General features: G+C 42.1%; 1 protein-coding gene across 2 annotated transcripts; it reads right to left on the reverse strand.

Moving 5' to 3' along the window:
- Positions 1 to 291: 291 nt before the first annotated feature.
- cd99 (CD99 molecule) lies at positions 292 to 14842 on the reverse strand. 2 transcript variants are annotated; one of them, XM_084921909.1, is made up of 14 exons: positions 14459 to 14830; positions 10225 to 10257; positions 10083 to 10142; positions 9588 to 9620; positions 9324 to 9371; positions 9114 to 9152; positions 8718 to 8771; positions 8169 to 8246; positions 6213 to 6233; positions 6067 to 6087; positions 5670 to 5690; positions 3211 to 3321; positions 3058 to 3111; positions 292 to 2056 (listed from the first exon to the last, which is right to left on the reverse strand). In XM_084921909.1, the coding sequence occupies exons 1-14, from the start codon at positions 14517 to 14519 to the stop codon at positions 2028 to 2030; spliced, it is 663 nt and encodes a 220-aa protein (XP_084778035.1). In that variant the 5' UTR covers positions 14520 to 14830; the 3' UTR covers positions 292 to 2027. The 2 variants fall into 2 exon arrangements, with proteins under 2 accessions (XP_084778035.1, XP_084778036.1); XM_084921910.1 differs by lacking the exons at positions 292 to 2056; positions 3058 to 3111 and having other exon boundaries at positions 3214 to 5089; positions 14459 to 14842.
- Between the last annotated feature and the right edge of the window lie 4057 nt (positions 14843 to 18899).

The raw sequence follows: 18899 nt of genomic DNA on the forward strand, positions 1-18899 counted from the left end.
TTTATTGGTTCTGCCGGAGGTTTCTTCCTGTTGAAAGGGAGTCTTCTTTCCCACTGTCACCAAAGCGCTCAAAGGGGATCTTCTCTGTATTACTGTACGGTCTTTACCTGAATATGTGTATTCTCATAAAAACTAGAGAAGCATTTAGATATGAAACAAGTCCAATAGCCTTGCCTCTGCACTCCAACAAAAGGATTTAAAATGAAACTTTAAAAATGGGAGCAGACTTTCAGCTGCTCAGGTATGTTTGTGTGGACTTGGTGCAGGTTAAACACAACGAGGGTTCCAAAATACAAACACAGATCATTTTATTTGAAACATTTGCGTACATTAAATCCACTCACAAATGCAACATTTCTCTACTCTAAGTCAGATGTAAAAAACGAAATAACCTGGATCACATCTCGGTTTGTAAACCCAGACAAATTAGTAACAGACTAACAAAGCTCAAAGCATCTGTACACACCATCTCCCCAACTATCTACATCTCACAGGGATGCAAACTATTTCAATATTTTAGCATCGTAAGAGTTCACATCACATTACAGTCTGAGTGTCTGCTGATGAGCCCTCAGACTGTAATGTGATGTGCTCATTTATGACTGATGTCCCAGTGTGAGTCTGTGGGACAGCGCACAACGTGTCACACTAAAACAAACACTTGATGAGCATAAATGCGTCGGCCCAGTGTCAGTGATCTGTGGCTGCTGCTCTTCTAAGGCACTGATTCATTAAACCTTTCACATCATTTCTTTTCATATAAGTTTGTTTTAAACATGAAAATCATAAGACAAACTCTGTTTGCTAAACATGAGCCGACACATCTACACACCCCATGTAAATATACCAAACACCTGAATTCAGCTGCTAAATGTTCAAACTTTTAGTGACATCGTATTTATGATCCGGACGCTGTGTACAATTACTTCTCATCTTCTGGCATAAATCATATCTTGATAAAGAGCTGCTGATTCTGAGCGTTCATCTACAAAGCAGCAGACTGACTGTTAAGACGATAAAAAGGTTTTGGACAGACGGAGAAAAATGAATTTTTATAATCAAGCTCAAGATAGCAAGAAACTCATGTTTGTGCTGTATGTTACATTAAGAGCAAAGATCCTAAGAGTTGTCTGCAACGAGTGCATTAATAAATGTGCATTTTTTGTGTTTCATGAACTACAAACACCTCCTGGCTTTATATGCATGCGCTCAGCACGAGCTGTGCTTCATGCTGTCGTTTACCATCACTGGAAAGGTGCGTGGCCTCCTGAAGAATGTGCACTTCCACTAAACGCTTAAATCATGTGACAAACACGGTTCTTTTACTCTAAAATACACATTTCCAGTTGATTTTCATTGGTCACACACTGAGCCTAAACTACAGCTCAACTAATGAAAGCTCTCCTTCAGTTTGAAACACCTCCAGGGACCAGGCTGACTAGCATGTGACCTGAACACACCCTGCTCCAAACGGGGTCACTGCTGTGTTTGGATGTGTTCATTTTGCACTGCACAGCAGCTTTTATATCCCTGTTCTCTGCAGAGGTGTGCTGCAGAGGTGTGCTGCAGAGGTGTGCTGCAGAGGTGTGCTGCAGAGGTGTTCTGCAGAGGTGTGCGCTACGCTGAATAGTATATGTGTGTATTTACTTTAGTAAACTGTAGTAACGAGTGTTTTAAACGGGAACCCTACAGAGGAGACTTACTGTTAAAAATATCACCTGCATGAATATTTGCACCTACTTTAAAATAAATGTGCGTATTACCACAGTGCCAGAGTATTCATCTTTACAGTAGTTACACACAGCCAACAAACACAAATACAAATGCTCCTTTCAAATCACCTTTGGGATATTCTGATTTTTGTTAAAGATACAAAGAGAAGATGCACACTCAGATGTTTGCAAATGGACAGTCTTCAAGCTGGGCTACAGTTGTAGTTCTGGTTTAAGTCGATCAGGCTGCAGAAGCACCACCAACAAGGCTGACTGGAAGTTGAATGAAGTCCTCTGGCAGCAGGAGAGACGCGTCTAGTTTGTCTGGAGCAGGTTGCTGAGAACTGAAGTTAGAAAGAGCACAGCGATAAGCCAGTGCCTGTTCACAGGCACCACCAGGGGGCAGGCTGGGTTTAGTTAGTCTTTTTGGTGCTGTTCTGGATGTTGCCAATATCACGCTCCCTCGGACCTTCATTTAAGACTTTTTACATATAATCACTGATTATTTCCCCCTAATCATTCTTTAGTATTCAAGCTGCATTCAAACATTTTAAATATTCACTTTGTGCACTCTGATTTTTCTCCTTCTAGTTCACACTTAACATGACTTTATCATATCAATGAACATCTGTTAGCAAACAAGCTCACTCACTGCTCAGGTCACACATTTCAGAGCATAACAGTTTTAAAACTGTTGACTGACCAGTCATCACTCATGTGTCACAGCTGAGAAAACAAGTAACACTAAAGCTACAGTAACTAGAATCTACTCTGTAATGAGAAGCTGAGAGGTACTCTTTACTGTTACTCTGTGGCAGCGAGACAGTCAAGGACCCAAGGCAGGTCTCAGTGATCACCTTCATCTTCTGATGAAAGGTGATGGGTGTGGTCTCCTCATCATGAAGGTTCACTGAACGGTTTGATGAGGTGACTCATATGCTGTTGTCCTCAGCAGATCTCAGTCCAGTGAACACTCCTTATTAAGACACCTTTTGTAACTTCGTAGTAAGCAGCCAGCTTAAGCCTGATTCATGGCCGTGTCACAGAGCCCTGACGCTCTGCAGCCTTCTCAGAAATAAACGGTGAATTATCACTGGCATAGAAGTAAAGATAGGAAACAAAGAAAACAGTTCTGGGGGCTTGTTTCTCCAAAAACCTCACATTTTTCATTCTGTTGAAGCCCTTCGCCCCTGGTGGTGGAGAGAATACGATCGTACACTCACGTCTTCAACCCAGGTTACAAAAATCAAGATGTGCAGGCCATCCGAAACAACACCAAAAGTGGCGCATGCGCGGGCAGCTTTGGGGCGTGTCACGCCACCGTGCGTGGACTGTAAGAACTTACCTTGAGGCTCGGAATGAGTGCCTTGGTGTCCTTTACCACTCTCTGGATCTGCACCTGGATCAGAAACACTCTTATCAGGATGATGTCAGAGTCCTGTTATCTGTAATCAGCAGTAATACTGAACTCATTATTACAGAAATGAGGGATACCGACCTCCCTGCAGCTTGAAGCACAGTTTCTTCTTCTGATAAGCAAAGTAACTGGACGCTGCTCCCACCAGGGCAACGCCTACGGCACTGATGATTCCTGCAATCGGACCACTCCCTTCGAATGCAGCAGGACAGGAAAAAGGACACACACATTACTGGAAAGGACCCACTTTAAATGTATTTATTCAAATTCTATTTTTTAATCGGTTTGTCAAATGACTTCGTTTATCAAGATCAGAGTAAAATCGCTTTAAAGCAGGAGTGTCCAACTCCAGGCCTCGAGGGCCAGGTTTCAGATGATGATCCAACACAGCTGATTTAAATGGATAAATGAGCTCCTCAACATGTCCTGAAGTTCTCCAGAGGCCTGGGAATGAACTAAACATGTGATTCAGGTGTGTTGACCCAGGGTGAGATCTAAAACCTGCAGGACACCGGCCCTCGAGGCCTGGAGTTGGACACCCCTGCTTTAAGAGTGGCAAATGTTTGCAAATACTTGTAACTTGATACCTGCTCAAGTGAGAAATCGAAACAGCGCTCTGTGTTTGTTTGGCTCACAAACATGATCGTTAGAGTTTAAGATTTTAAGAACAATTCAAAAAGCTTGATCCAGACCCAGTCCATGAGCTGTGATGACCACAGTTCACCACACGATGGCGGTACCTGTGGCGTTAATAACTTTCAATGCCACAGTTACTGGCAGCACTGGAAAAATGTGCAGCAAGGCAAATGAAAAGCAGATACAGCAGCTCCAGGGCAGGGTGTGGCAGCATGAATAATGAAGCTGGCTGTTCTTTGAAGCCACACTGAGTCACTGAGCTTTGTCTCATGATGCTGCCGATCACTAAAACAGGGAGTTGCCTGGATATTAAACAACAAGAATACACGGCAGGCAGGCAGCTGTGTGCATGACTTACTGCTGGGAAATGTGGAGAATGTCACTCACTGCTCTCCTGTCTCACACAGGACCCCCGAGGGCTTAGCATGATGTGTCTGTTAGGTTATTATGATACTGGGATATAAGTCGAGGTCATTATAAAATCTAAATCCTACAGCACAACAACTCTTGTGGATTTAGGAATCATATTTCAGATACACTGACCATTTCAAGCTGCTTTTATGATTTTATTATTATGTGTTACACTTTTCTCAAAATAAAATCCAAATCCCTTAAAGACTCGAAGCAAACGTACGAAAAACCAAAACTCCAGTCGTACACAGAGCAGTTCAGAAGCTGAGCTGTGCCAAACAGAAGAAGCATCATCGGATCACACATCAGAAAGTCTGTCCCGGGAAGTTTGCAGCTCTACGTGTTGGATGTGTCAGCTGAGGCTTTGAATGCGTGCTATCCTAAGAATGCCGACTGTGGAAGAGATAAGCAGGCGTGTCCCGACACAAAGCGACGGCAGTAAAAAACCTGATTTCCAGTAAGCAAACCAGTTGTCATGATCCCCACATGGATGAACATGTGATATTTAGCTCCATTCACAGTCAGACCTTCTTTAAAAAACTCTCCCAGTATGAAGTGCTGCTGGTATGTGGTCCACTCTGACTGTCAAAGTACTACAAAGCACACATTTGTTTGCAGAGCAACAAATTACACACAGAAAATGCAAGTAACATAAAAAAAAGTATCCCAATGACCACAATCCTGGCACCCAGCAAAACAACATGTCTGCTCATTTTGAGTCCATCAGATATTGAAAACAGCTTCTGTAAACCACCGCATGACCCAACAGCTCATTGCACAGCTTGTAACAGATCCATGGCCCGCTCTAACAGAGGTGTTAAGATTTGCTTTAAGTTGGACATCCAAACATAGAATTCCTCGGGCATGTTAGCGTTTAACATCTTCAGGATGTGGCCCCACAGAAAGTCTGGATCTGCAACGACACAATCGTAGCAGGGTTTTAACCAGAGAAACCAGACCAGGGGGCCAGTGTGAAGACAATCAGGCTCATTAGCAACTTAAACAAAATGCAACCCATCAAACAGCCAGCACATAATCCAGCTCCTACCCACCAAGGTAATGAGCTAGCAGAGCTTCCAAAACAACTCGTAACAGGAAGTCCATAATGATAAAAACTAATGTAGGAAAGCAGAGGCATTCTGTGGTGCTTCCTCCATGACAGGAAACAGGAAATGACCAACAACAACTCAAGAGCTTCGATTCTGAAGACGAACACACAGGAAGAAGGGCTGCGTGTCTTCAAGGCCGAATAGATAAATGTTGGTCTCATGTGCTGAAACCTTTTTATAGCGACTGCACAACCAAATGATCCACTGTTATTATTACAGCTCATGATTATATGATCACCACATTTAAACAAATTCCACGTGATCATAAAAACAAGAAGACTGTTAGTGCTGGAGACTGAGCACGGTCCTCATAATGGACAAAAGCTGCTTGGACACTGTGCAGGTCTAGCAAAGCATGGACTGAAGATCAAACGTGGGACTCACCTTGAGGCTGTCCAGCACCACCTGTGAGAACACGGGATTCACATTAATCAACAGTGTTTATTACAGACATGCTTTATACTGTGACACTGACGTGATGTCATGATAATGCTAACACGAGGACGAGCGAGCTGCCTTAGTGCAGCTTTGTGCTTCTGGATTCTCGTTTCTTGTTTTTCTGTTCACTGCTGCATTCATGTGGTTCAAAGTGCGTCCTGGTTGTTCTTTATAACCACAGATGAACCAAAAGGCACACGAGTGCTCTAAGACTGTCTGCAGAGCTGCTGCTCTGAGGCAAACCTGTGTGTGTGGGGGGGTACAGTACAACAGGCCCATCGAGTGCTGCGTTTCTGCACTCGTCCAGGCAAAGCATGGACTGAAGATCAAACGTGGGACTCACCTTGAGGCTGTTCAGCACCACCTGTGAGAACACGGGATTCACATTAATCAACACTGTTTATTACACTCTTGTTAAATGAAACATGTAGTCAAAATATTTGTAAGGCAGAATAAAAACGAGACAAGATGAACCAAAGTACTGCATACCCTGAGGATCCTTGGCACGACCTGAAAGAAAGGTTAGACGTCAGTCAGAGAGCTGACCTCAGACTCTCAGCACAGCAAATTAACATGACATCACATACCTCAGTCATGACTTCTCTTTCCTGTCTTTGGTCAAAATACAACTAATTATTTTAATGCTGTCACTAAACCAAGACCAAGGGTGTCCAACTCCAGGCCTCCGGTGTCCTGCAGGTTTTCGATGTGTCCTTGATCCAACACAGCTGATTTAAATGACCTCCTCAACATGTCTCGAAGGTCTCCAGAGGCCTGGGAATGAACTGATCATGTGATTCAGGTGATCTCTAAAACCTGCAGGACACCAGCCCTCGAGGCCTGTGTCCTACTATCTAGGAGATAATACTTTGGAATTAAAAAACAAAAAGATCGACACTTGTTTTTCTGTATTTTCCTTTTTTTCAATGATAAGAAGAAACAACATTGCAGCAGTTCTGATAAACAATAAGATGTTTTGATCTGTCCTTTGGTAAACTGGTGGTAAAAAATAGCTTCCAATCATTTAAAGGTCAGCAGAACAGCATCAGCAGCTCAGTATTGATCTACACAGGAGGACCTCAGACTGGTCCTAACGTAGCACCTTTCTAGTTCTGGTGACCACTTCAAGTCTAAACAAAAACAACAAAGTGAAAATGCTTTTATATCCCATCCTCAAACCTCCAAATGTGACCAATAAAAACAGTTCCAAAAGCTCCATCCCAGCTTTTTAACCTTTCACACAGTGGCCACTGCAGCTATTCAAAGGCTGTTTACTTGTACGTCTGTCAGTGTTGATGGTATACTTGCACATAAACCACTACACTGGACACTGATGTGTCACTCCAAACCCTATTTATTATAGTTTATATACATGCTGTTATATTGACATGTTTTTTATCAAAAATATTTGAGTTATTTTATAGTTTTTACACAGTGTATATTATTTATTCGTGTGCCTGTTGTCTACGTGGATGTAAAAAACTCTTTGAAAAGTACACGTTTAAAAAATGAAGTTCAAAAATCTTTTTTCAAGCCTAAAGATGAATAAAAACACTTAAGAAAAACATCCAGAGTGAGGCTGTCAAAATTCATGCATGGAAGGGTTAAACAGATGTGCAGTAAACTCATTAAATAACAAATAAGGGGCCAAAATGCATTAACCTCAATGATAAAGACGGCCAAAAAAATCTACTGCAATAAAGACTAAAAATAAAAAGATAGTTGCTTCTGTTTGCATATGAAACTGTCTCTTTTGTCTTTAAGTAATTTTAGTTCCCTCGAGACAACATCAAGGATAAATAATGAAACAGTGTTGGAGAAGCCACAGGGCGTCAACATTACCGTGACATTATATCAATGTGTTGTTGTCTTCCAGTGACACATGAGAGCATTATAGCAGCTGGGCAGAGTCCGCGGTAGTGAAGGGCAACAAAACACAACAACAGAAAGGAAGTAGTGCACAAACTCCAAAATGTTTCCTAAACACAAACTGGAACCACTGAATTTTCTATCTGACTCACAAATGGGAAACAAACTGCATGACAGCAGTAAAAAAACACTTATCAGCTACAGTGCAGATTTCGACCGTATTATAGTGCCGTCTGTCATTTATATAATCAAAGGTCTACAGCTGCAAACACCAGCAGTATACAGCTGGAATCACAACGAGTAACATCCTGATGTATTTATCCCAGGGGTGTCCAACTCCTCACCCTGGGTCAACACACCTGAATCAAATCATTCCCAGGCCTCTGGAGACCTTCAAGACATGTTGAGGAGGTCATTTAGTCATTTAAACCAGCTGTGCTGGGTCAAGGTCACATCTAAAACCTGCAGGACACTGGAGGCCTGGAGTTGGACACCTGTGATTTAGGGTTACACTGGAGCCAAAACAGAGGCATAAAAAGCGATAGAAATAACATCATAAAATAACCGTTATCGTACCTCCTGAGCGGCCTCCATCAGGCTTGTAGTCTCCATCGCTTACATGAAACAAGTCCAAATCATCAAAATTTCCACCACCTGAAAAAATGATGAGGCATAAACAACCAATTATGCCGTCACATCAGAACACCAAGACTTCCACAGGCCAGCTCTGTACTGCTACAGCTGTTTCCACACTTTAACAACATCTGCTGAGACTGAAAATCTGCCACAAATACACTGCTTGATGATCAGTGAACACAAATGTTGGTTTTCTTGATGAATTCAGTCATTGTCATATCTTAAAAAGGTAAATGTTCATTTATTTCCGTTCATGGTTGTGACAGGAAAAGCATATGTAAGGTCACGTGATTATACTTGACCAAAAACAGCAACCTCAAAATGCCTCAATTATTATGTTTATTTGCCTTCATGATGTGCACTGAAGAACTGACAGGGAAGCAAAGAGAAAGAGCCTCAGGTCAGAGCTGCTAAACTGGAATCTCATCCATAAATCAGTGTCGAACCAACAACCTGCCACTGACAGCAGCTTATGAAACAGAGGCTTACCTCCTCCACCCTTTGGTGGGTTGACAGCAGGTTTGTCAGGTTTAGTGGTAGGTCCTGTAAATACAAATGCATCATGGGAACCAATAATAATATATACGATAAACAAAGCAGATGGATTAAAGTCTATGTGGGCAAAGGCCCACCTGTGAGCACAGTAGCAGTGCTATACGTCTACCATGCTCTGTGCAGATAGCACCATGTTAGCATTGAGCCACACACACAGAAGTCAATCAGCCAGACTCAACATTAATGACTGAATCTACAGCTGACAGCTCAAAGCAGGCGGCTCCACACTCTCTCACCCTTGTTGAGGCGTAAAGGAAACGCTTCCCAGTACTCACCATTACTACTACTAACAAAACTGGAGTGACTGATGGGAATGATCCATGTCTTTACCTGGACTGACAGCGTCTTCCAGATTGAATCCATTGGAATCTGTGACATAAAAAAGAAAATACTTCAAACACTGTAAGTGATGATTCATTTACCTTCAAATACACTCACACACAAAACAAACATGTAAAATCCATCTTAGCGTCAATGTCCCTGCATCACAAATGATACAAAAGCACAGGATGTATGAAGGCTGTCAGCACTCAGACCCACCAGAGTCTCCAGGACTTGGTTTCTTGGGTTTTTCCGGCTGTGGCTCGTCTGTGGAAAAAAGATTTATTTAAACAAAAACAGCGCATTTGGTGGACAGTCCAAGCATGGCTAACGATGAGCTATTTTATCATTTATTCTTAACAGTTTTGCATTTGTAGCAGTAAAAATCAGACATGAGATTAAAAAAGGACAAATATATTACGCAGAACAAATTCTGACACTCAGCAGAAGAAAATCAGTAAAATAAGACGTCAGCGTGTCTACCTGGTCCAAATGCATCCAAAAGGTCTAGCTCACCTGAAGGAGAAACACATGGAATTAGTCTGTTAGCTCGTCCACGTGTGTGGCTTCAAAACAGGAAGCTGTGCAGCATATCAACTAGGACGTATGTTTAAATCTATATTTATACCGTTTTATTTTTGCTTTCACAGTCTTACATTCTTATTATGAAGCAGTTTCTGGGAAATTTAAAGGTTGGCACGAATGACTGCCAAAACCACAAAGAAGAGCATGAAAAACATCCAAGTTTGATTCATCGAGTTTGATTCACACAGACGATGTGTTACAATGAATACACCTGTAATGTCATATATATACATATATACATGTGTCATTACTGAGCACTGACATATTGTGTTCAAGACAATGGGACAGACTAACACAGATGGGGAATCATATGTGTAATGTACATCACTGTAAACAAAAGGCCACTGATGGCGTGCTTCAAAGCTCTGTCGTAACACATGAAATACTACAAACCATCCTTTTTGGGCTGCTCTGGTGCCTTTGGCTTCTCTTTGGGCTTTTGGGGTGTCGGTTCTAAAGAAACAGAAAGAAACGAGTGAATGAAACCTTTAAAAAACCAATGCTAGGAAAAGTGCCCGATGTGACGGTCACTCACTTATTCCATCCAGCGCATCCCCCAGGTTGAATTCTGTATGAAGAAGACATGAGGAAGAGCATTACAGTTTAATAGTGGAGACTGTTGACTGTAACCACAGGAGGGTAACACTGTCACACTACATCACACTTCACATAAATACCCTTTATATTTATATCTATATATGTTTATATCCAGCTTTGTCAGCATGTCTGATTTCCTCTGAGTCTTTAATTAGCAGACACAAACATGCCCGTGTGGGCCCATGGTGGGAAGCTGTGAGTGACCTGGGTCATGAATGGAAGACTGGGAGTACTGGGAGTACTGGGAGTACCGGCAGAGCGAACATGTCCAGAATGGTGACGTCACATTAGATGGTTTCATGCACAGTGTGGAAGGTGGCAGGTAGATGTGTACAACAATAATCTACTCAAATCTTTTTCTGATTTAGCTGCAGGCAGCTGTGAGGTTCATGTTTCACAGCGACTGCTGTTTTTATTTCCCGCTGAACGCCATAGTTTTACATTTCTATAATGTTTTTCTACGACACCATCACTGAATTATTAAGATGTTTGGCATTGTGTTGTTTATTTGTAGCCTTTGTTTATTAACATATTTTAAATACCTTCACGATCTGTACTTTGTAAAACCAATCTTAAATACCAGTTTCACTAAGTCGAACTTAGAACTGGGAAAACTGGCTGAAATTAACAAATTGAATTTTTTTACCTATTCATGTTTTTATTGCAGAATGGAGTCAGAATGTTCCCTGTGCTATTGAAAGCAGCACTCAGTATCGTCACAACCCTACAGTCCACACTAGTCACATGCCAGATGTGCCGGGCCCACAGCTCACTGTGCCCTTTGCGTGTTGGATACAGTCATACAGTGTATTTGCTGGTTGCTAAGGCAGCGCTGACTGACACATCAAGAAGCTGTAAGAAGCACGAGTCACAACTGAAAGTAGGAGGTGTGAGCCGCACTTTGCCTGAACAAGTGCAGAAATCCAGCAGTTGCTGGGCCCGTTGATCTTGTACTGTACGCGCCCACAGACACACACAGGTTTGCCTCAGAGCAGCAGCTCTGCAGACAGTCTTAGAGGGCTCGTGTGCCTTTTGGTTAAATTGTGGTTATAAAGCACAACCAGGACGCACTTTGAACCACATGAATGCAGCAGTGAACAGAAAAACAAGAAACGAGAATCCAGAAGCACAAAGCTGCACTAAGGCAGCTCGCTCTCTGGCCAGTACTGACTTTTAATGGAGTCGAACTAGTTTTTGCATATTCCTTTTATCTGCTTTGCACTTTTTAAATATAGTTTGTGATCAGATGAGTGTAGCATGACAAATGTTCTACAGCAGCAGGTGATGGACAACAGAAGCTTTCAGATTTTGTTTCAGTTTAGTTTAATTCTCTGGTGTCTTCCTACAATTATTTTATCCGTGCTGGGAGTTTGTTGTTTAATTGTTTGGCTTATTATGTAATATATACGCAGCCTATATTTGTAGATCTGTGCGAAGGGAGGTTTCTTCATTTGATTGTTGTGTGTATTATTGTAGGGTCTACCTTACAATATAAAACACCTTGAGGCGACTGTTGTTGTTGTGCTGAATACAAGACAACTGAACGTACAACGTTCCCTCTCTTCACAGTTCTGTCGTTAAAGATCTGACACATTTTGGGGTCAAGTTGAGTTTTTCAGTCTATTTTCTTCAGTCTGTTTCAACCTTGGTGGATGTAAGCAACATTTGAGTGGACATGAGCCCACTCTAATCCCCCCCAGAATTCAGTCAACAGCTTTGAAGGTATCGTGTTTACAGACAGACAAAACGCAACGCACATATGCAAACAGCACCACAAACCTACGGCCTTTTCTGACTCATGCCAGGACAATATGTATTACATGTAGATTATTGATCAGCTCTTTGTGGCTCTGATTCAGTGTTGCTCATGGTTACATGACCTATGACAGGTGATGTAAGACGATGGCTCAAAGGTCCATCCTGGGAGTTCTGCAGTTTGGAATGTGTTTTAATTCTTTTCTCCAAATATCAATTTCCCAGCAAACATGCGCGTATGGCCCCACGGTGAGCACGCCAGTGTGGGTGTTTCGGCATGTTTCCTGGGTTACAGTTATAATTTAAGATTTATGCAAAGTATCGTGACGAGCTGTGGGTGAAGCAGAAAACCTCAGTTACTAAACTACTGTGCGTGCCATCTACTTTAGAAAAAATGCCTGTGGTTTGCCGTACCAGCTCTGTTTGAGCTTCATACAGGAAGTATGACAGAGGAAGACGTGCAAATGGCGTGCAAACTTTAAATGTAGCTGACACTCACAAAGGCTGGACTGATATCTGTCAGCTAGCTTAGTAATGCCCCCAAACAGGATGCAGGCAGGACATCTCAACCCAAACCTAGATAAGAGGCAGAAAATGAATGGATGGATTTTTGTCCCCATGACGTTTTCCCGTGGAAAAAGTTTATACCTTGGAGTATAACTTGAACAAATCCTGGAGATGTATAATATGATGTGATATGATATGTGTGTTACTTGTATGTGATTTTTGGAGTTGTTACTGAGCACTTTCTTGTTGTTAGTGTCTTTAATGTCTGTAATTTAGTGTGATGTGTTTATTGTTATTAACCTCTGTCTCTCTTCCACAGCATGTCTCTATCCTGTCTTCCTTCTCTCACCCCAACCAATCACAGCAGATGGCCCCGCCCCTCCCTGAGCCTGGTTCTGCTGGAGGTTTCTTCCTGTTAAAAGGGAGTTTTTCCTTCCCACTGGGTTGGGTTTTTCTCTGTATGTATTATTGTAGACTCTACCTTACAATATAAAGCACCTGAGGTGACTGTTGTTGTGATTTGGTGCTGTACAAATAAAATTGAATTGAATTATCGTTGTGGTTATTTGCCAGTCTCCAAAACATGAACTGGATTTCCAAGAGGTCAAATAAATGTAATGTAAAGTGAACAGGGACTTGGACACTAGTGTTTGAACCGAGGAGAAGATCAGCTTGGTTGATTTGGATCTTCTCACATTAGTCCAAACAGATATCCAGCCACGTCAGGCCCACTCACACGTTAACATGTTAACGTCGCACTCACAATCTTTTCTACAGGCACCCCAACCTTCATTTGTAAATGAATGAAAATAAAACTGTTTGCTTGATCCTGACGAGCAGCATCTTTTCGCTCTAAACTCGTACCAGTCGTGTGACAAATTGCTTCCACTTCTGGAATTTGGTGTATTCCCAAAAAGGAAATAATCCTGGAAACCTCAGAGGAATCAGCTATCATGTGTTTGACCCAAAGAACAAAAAGACCAGAGGACCACACAAAGGATACTGTAACAAACATGTAATAAACATTTTTCAACATTATATGAAATGTAGTGTTAATGTAATTATTCCAAAAAACAAACAATTTTGTCTCGAGTATGGAATAGGTTGCAAATGCGTATGATATGAGCTTCAAGCCTAAACTCTTTAATGACATCATTGCGCTCTGGGAGGAACATCCTTCAATCAATAACTCGAACATTTCGGCGGCTACTGTGTAGTGTCTGTAACTGATACATCTATGTTTTCTAATAAACGGGTTATGAGTTTGTTTAGCGAAAGAAACGTCCACTTTATTTGAAAAAGCACACAAAAACCCCACACAGGAAGCCCAGATCTCCCAGTTTTACACTGGGAATTGAACGCAGCGATAGATCTGTGCGAAGCTGGCAACATTAAATTTGCTTCAAAACCCCATATGGGCATGACGTGATCAGCGATTGGCGCACACGCAGTCAAGTTTTGAGAGACGTGTTACGCGCAGTTTCAGACGTTTGTGCGCACAGGAACGTTGTTAACAGAGACAATGTTCGGATTCGTGAGCTGAACTAAATAAATTGTGAATAAAGGATCAGTATCCCGGTTTGGATCGAGGCGTTTGGAAAACAGTTCAGCGTGTGCTCAGGTTGCTTCGTGTTTTTGTGTGCATTGAACCACAGTCCTCAAAAGTTACACGTTATTACAAACAACATTTGTCTTATTTTACGCGTGTGGACCATATCGTCCGCATGTGCAAAAGAGCAGACGTTATTACTACGAAATAATACCCAGCTTTTCAAAGAAGTGCTTCTTTGTTTATTTGCTTGTTTGTTTGTTTTTGGCAAGTGGCCAAACAACTTTTTAATTCGCTATAATCGTCTCGCATGACCTTAAAAAGCAGTTACACACGATAATAATGGCAGCTGTGCTTTTACCTTGTGTTAATGTTCCAGTAACCAGGAAAAGCAGCACCGCAATCCTCAAACAAAGCTCCATGTTGGCTCTTCTTTAGCCGTGGTGTGCGTGGTTCGGCGCCGGGTATTTGTGGACTCAGAAACACTCCGCTGGTGTCTTCTTACACTTCATGAGTCAACTTTGCCTGTGAAGCACAGACTGGGTGTGGCAGCCTCTGAGAGGGCGTTGTGCGTGAGACGCAGGGAAAGATACAAGAACAGCAAACGGAGCCTAAAATCTTTCAGTGATTTCCACAAAATTCACATCAGCCGATATAAATATTACAGTTCGTATGTTTGCTGCTGATTATGTACTTCAGTTACGCCTGTAGCTATATTAGACTGAGCTTTTTTAAGGCAGGTGGGAGGTCTTTCATGGGATGACTCATATTTTCTGGCTTGGTTGTAGCCCAAGGGCTCAGGCTCCTAACCAGCTTATACAACAAGAACCAGCAGCAGTTTCTGAAACGTGTGTGCCACCTAGTGTGTGTCCGCCTCGGTCATTTTACACCCTTTCACCACATTGTTCATCCATTTTTGTTCCAGTTTAACTTTTACAAGTAATCTGATTTTTGGCTATGATTACTATAGTTCAGGGGTGTCCATGTGTATGCCCATGCCTGTGTGATTACAGAGAACTATAAACAGTAAGAGCTGATCTAGATTTGCAACATAAACACACCTGGGATGCCTTCTGCTGATCAGATCCCTGTAAATGATCACAAGAGTTTCAGAAAACTCAACTTCTGACCTTGAGGTCACTGAGATTCAAACTCATTCAAGATTTTTAGTAGACACATTTGAAACTCCCATGTCACTGCTTTCTCCATGTATCACATTCACAAACTAGTATTTCAGCCTTGCCTGCCCACCTGGCAGCATGACATACCCCATCAGCCTGTTAAAGTTATGTCAGTCTCAAAGCCTTTTCATTTGCACCATAGAGAGGAACAAGAATCAGCACGTTTCTTATCTCTCATAATAAACAGACATTTAACCAGTTGGTGTAGCATGAAAGAACTTCTTTACACGAGTATGGCAGCTAATACATGTGTCACTGAACACATTAGAAATATAGACGCCTATGGATTTAAACATCAATATGTAAATAGAAATTGTCAGTTAAACACTTGTTTAAACCACATCTAAAGCATGGCTGGACCGAACCAGGTATGAAAGACAAGTCATGCTAAACAGACACTAGTAAAGCTGGCTATAGGCAGTCACCAGTGACAGTTTTAATGTAATGAATTCATGTTATTACTGGTTTACCAAAGTCTCTGTGTTTTTACAGTGGAAAATGCTGCTTCAACCAAGTGAGTGTGTGAGGAAGAACATCTTTTAAGTGCTCTGCATGCTGTTTACTATTTTACAAAATGAAAAGATTGCCATGTCATTAAAACAGTGCATTGCTAGCTCCAAGCTGACCCTTTCATGGGTAACGTTGAGCTAGTATCGAGGCTTTCACTTGACAGGATACATGTTAGAGTGAATCTCTAAATTCTACTGCATCATTGTTGCATTTCCTTCTTAACGTATCGAGGACAGTTATTTGTTTAGTGGATTTTTATCCATGTGAAACAATAAAAGACAGATCTACATCATTTGGTCACAAAACACATCTGTACACATGTAGCATCATGTAAATATCTGCACAAAACTTCTAATTAAGGCACCTCCCTGCTTTTCCTTCAGTACCAATTGAAAACAAAAGCTCACATGTAATGTCCCTATTAATTTTAGAGGTTTTTAAACAGACATTGGATCTATACGTAGCTGCTGAAGTTCTCTTTTCATGTGGGGAAACATCCTTCCAAAACAAATTGATGTCTTATTCAAAGGTTGCATGAACCTCCTAAACAGTTTAGTGCAGGCTCCACTGGTTAGTTTGCAGTTTGAAGCTGAATTGCTACAGAGCAGTTATGACGTTCATGGTCAAGGTTGGGTTACATCAATAGTAGCAGACATCAAGTTAAAGTTTTGTTGATTAGATTAACTCAGTGATTTCCACATGTCTAGCAGTCGTGATGACTCATTTATGTATTGCTGAATGCTGTGTGGCAAAATCCAGAAAGAATATCAGCACAGGTCAGCTGATCACAGGCACTTTTCTCCATGCTTCACCTCCATTACTGATCTTAGGGTTCCCACTATACTTATCTTTGCCAGGCTGGTCAGCGTGGCAAAGCTGAACTGGTGATAATAGCCCGCCAGCCCCAAGAACCACCTCACCTCTTCTTTGGTGTTGGTTTACACCCTAACATTATTGTTTTCAATTGTGATTAAAACACAATGAGAAATAACACAAGGAAAAGGTAATGATCGTGCTTTAATTTTGTACTGAGGCTTTTATGCATGCAGGTGCAATAAATAGAAGAGATGGTATCAAAAACATGCATTCAGTAATTACAAAACATTTCGGTTCATAGAAAAGGGGAATCCTGGCACTCTGCAATGCCTAGAAGCAGCAGGATGTCGAAAATGAGTGAAGCGCACCAAAACCTCGAGTTAGCCATGGTCATGTGACGTGGGTGTTTGATTCACAGTTCACAGCAGTGTTTCGAAACATCTGCACTTTGGAAGCTCAACACAGTATTGAAACGTCAGTATGGAGCGTCCCACACCTAGTGCATTACCCTGTCTTATGAAAGCCAGGACCTTCACTTGTGGTCCTCACAGGACCTCGAAGAGAAACATGATTTATTTAATATGATGCTGGACTTTAAACAATTACATTCAAGTGTGTTTTATTCATATGTGTATATGGTATCTTTGTGTGTCTTCTTAAAGAGATGGAGCATTTCTGAGGTTTCGACCCCACTAGTCTTGCACCTGAAAGCGCCCGAGGCTTCCAGGTGCGGAAGGGGCTTATACCATGAGATCGTTTGGGGATTTATATATTTACAGGAGTGATAAAAAAAAAGAAACACAAATATTATTTGAAAACAGTAATCAAAGACTGACATTGTGAAAGAGAGAAAAAAATGGGGAGTGAACTCACTCAGAAGACTTTTGGAAATGAGAGAGAATAAATGTATTTTAGTGTTTGCTATTATCCACACACACACACACACACACACACACACACACACACACACACACACACACACACACACACACACACACACAACAGCAGCCCCTCTCGCTCAGTTTTTGCATTTGCGCTCTCAACGTTTCTGCCCGTGCGCGCTCAACTCTTTCTCTACACCGTTATATTTGTGCCACAAAACCAGCCAATCACAGACTTGGATGCAAAAAAATCTGATTGGCTGTTTTGGTCTCCAATCAGCTCAAAATGACGAAATGCAATATCCCAGAATCCATTTCATCCAAAACTCAAACGAGGCAGTGGCGAGGAACACAGAGTGGCGGAGTTTGAAATATTTCTCTTTCTGGGTCACAAAATAAACTTTAAGATATTTTCATGTGTAAACTTGTGTAAACTTCAAATATCTGCTCGATTCATCAAGACATCACATATTTGCAAAAGTGCTCTGACGTTTTCGGAGATGCCTGTTACCCACCAGCTGACCGGGTGGTCACTCGGGTTAAACATAATATATAAGGCTGAACTGACAAAAAAATCACCGACTACACCACCAGGTATTACAGGAAAAACAATAAAGCCTTTGAACTAAAACAAACGCTGCTGTGACAGTGATGTACACTGTCTTGTTGGTATGATTTGTATCACCTTCATGTTTCCAAACCGATATCATGACCAGCAGCTTTTACAGCTGTGGCTCCAGCAAACATCAGCTGATACTAGAAATTAATATTAAATCAATTCCAACAACAGCTGATCAAGCTTGAACATGCTGCTGTTGTTTAGCACAACATCTGCTGGTTTCTTCAGCGGATGTGATACCACAGCACACCTTCAGGGGTCTAGCAGGGTCCATGTGTCGGAGCGTCCTGACTGCATGCACGCATGCTAGCAACTGCCACAACTAGCTGACGTAAGCTAAAGTGGCAGTTTTTGTTTTTGTTTTTGACGCTGTCGCCGGTACGAGATTTCGGAATGGTACCACTTACCTCAACATCCAGTTGTGAAAGCTGCATCAACCTGAGCCAAAAAGTGATCGAGCTGGAACAAAGGATATCCACGCTATACCAAATCCAGGGGGCTGAACGCGAACTTGACACGATCCTCCTTGGCAAAGCTCAAACCACCGCTACTAGCGCTGAGCTAGCCGACACAGTGCACCACCCAGCTGCTGTGTCCCAAGATCCCGCCAACAGTCAACCCAGGCTCTCAACTTGCGTCGCTGGTGTTTCTGCCACGGACGAGAACTGCTGGTTTCAACTCGGGGCCAGACCCAAGGCTCTGGTCAGCTCCACTCCACTCCAACCAGCGCCATGGACCGTGGTTCAGACGCGCGGTGGCAGCAGAGGGGCCAGGAGGATCCGTCTCTTGCACCCT

Source organism: Perissodus microlepis, chromosome 23, assembly GCF_051167445.1.
Source record: "Perissodus microlepis isolate ML-2025 ecotype Zambia chromosome 23, ASM5116744v1, whole genome shotgun sequence".
Taxonomy (NCBI): Eukaryota; Metazoa; Chordata; class Actinopteri; order Cichliformes; family Cichlidae; genus Perissodus; species Perissodus microlepis.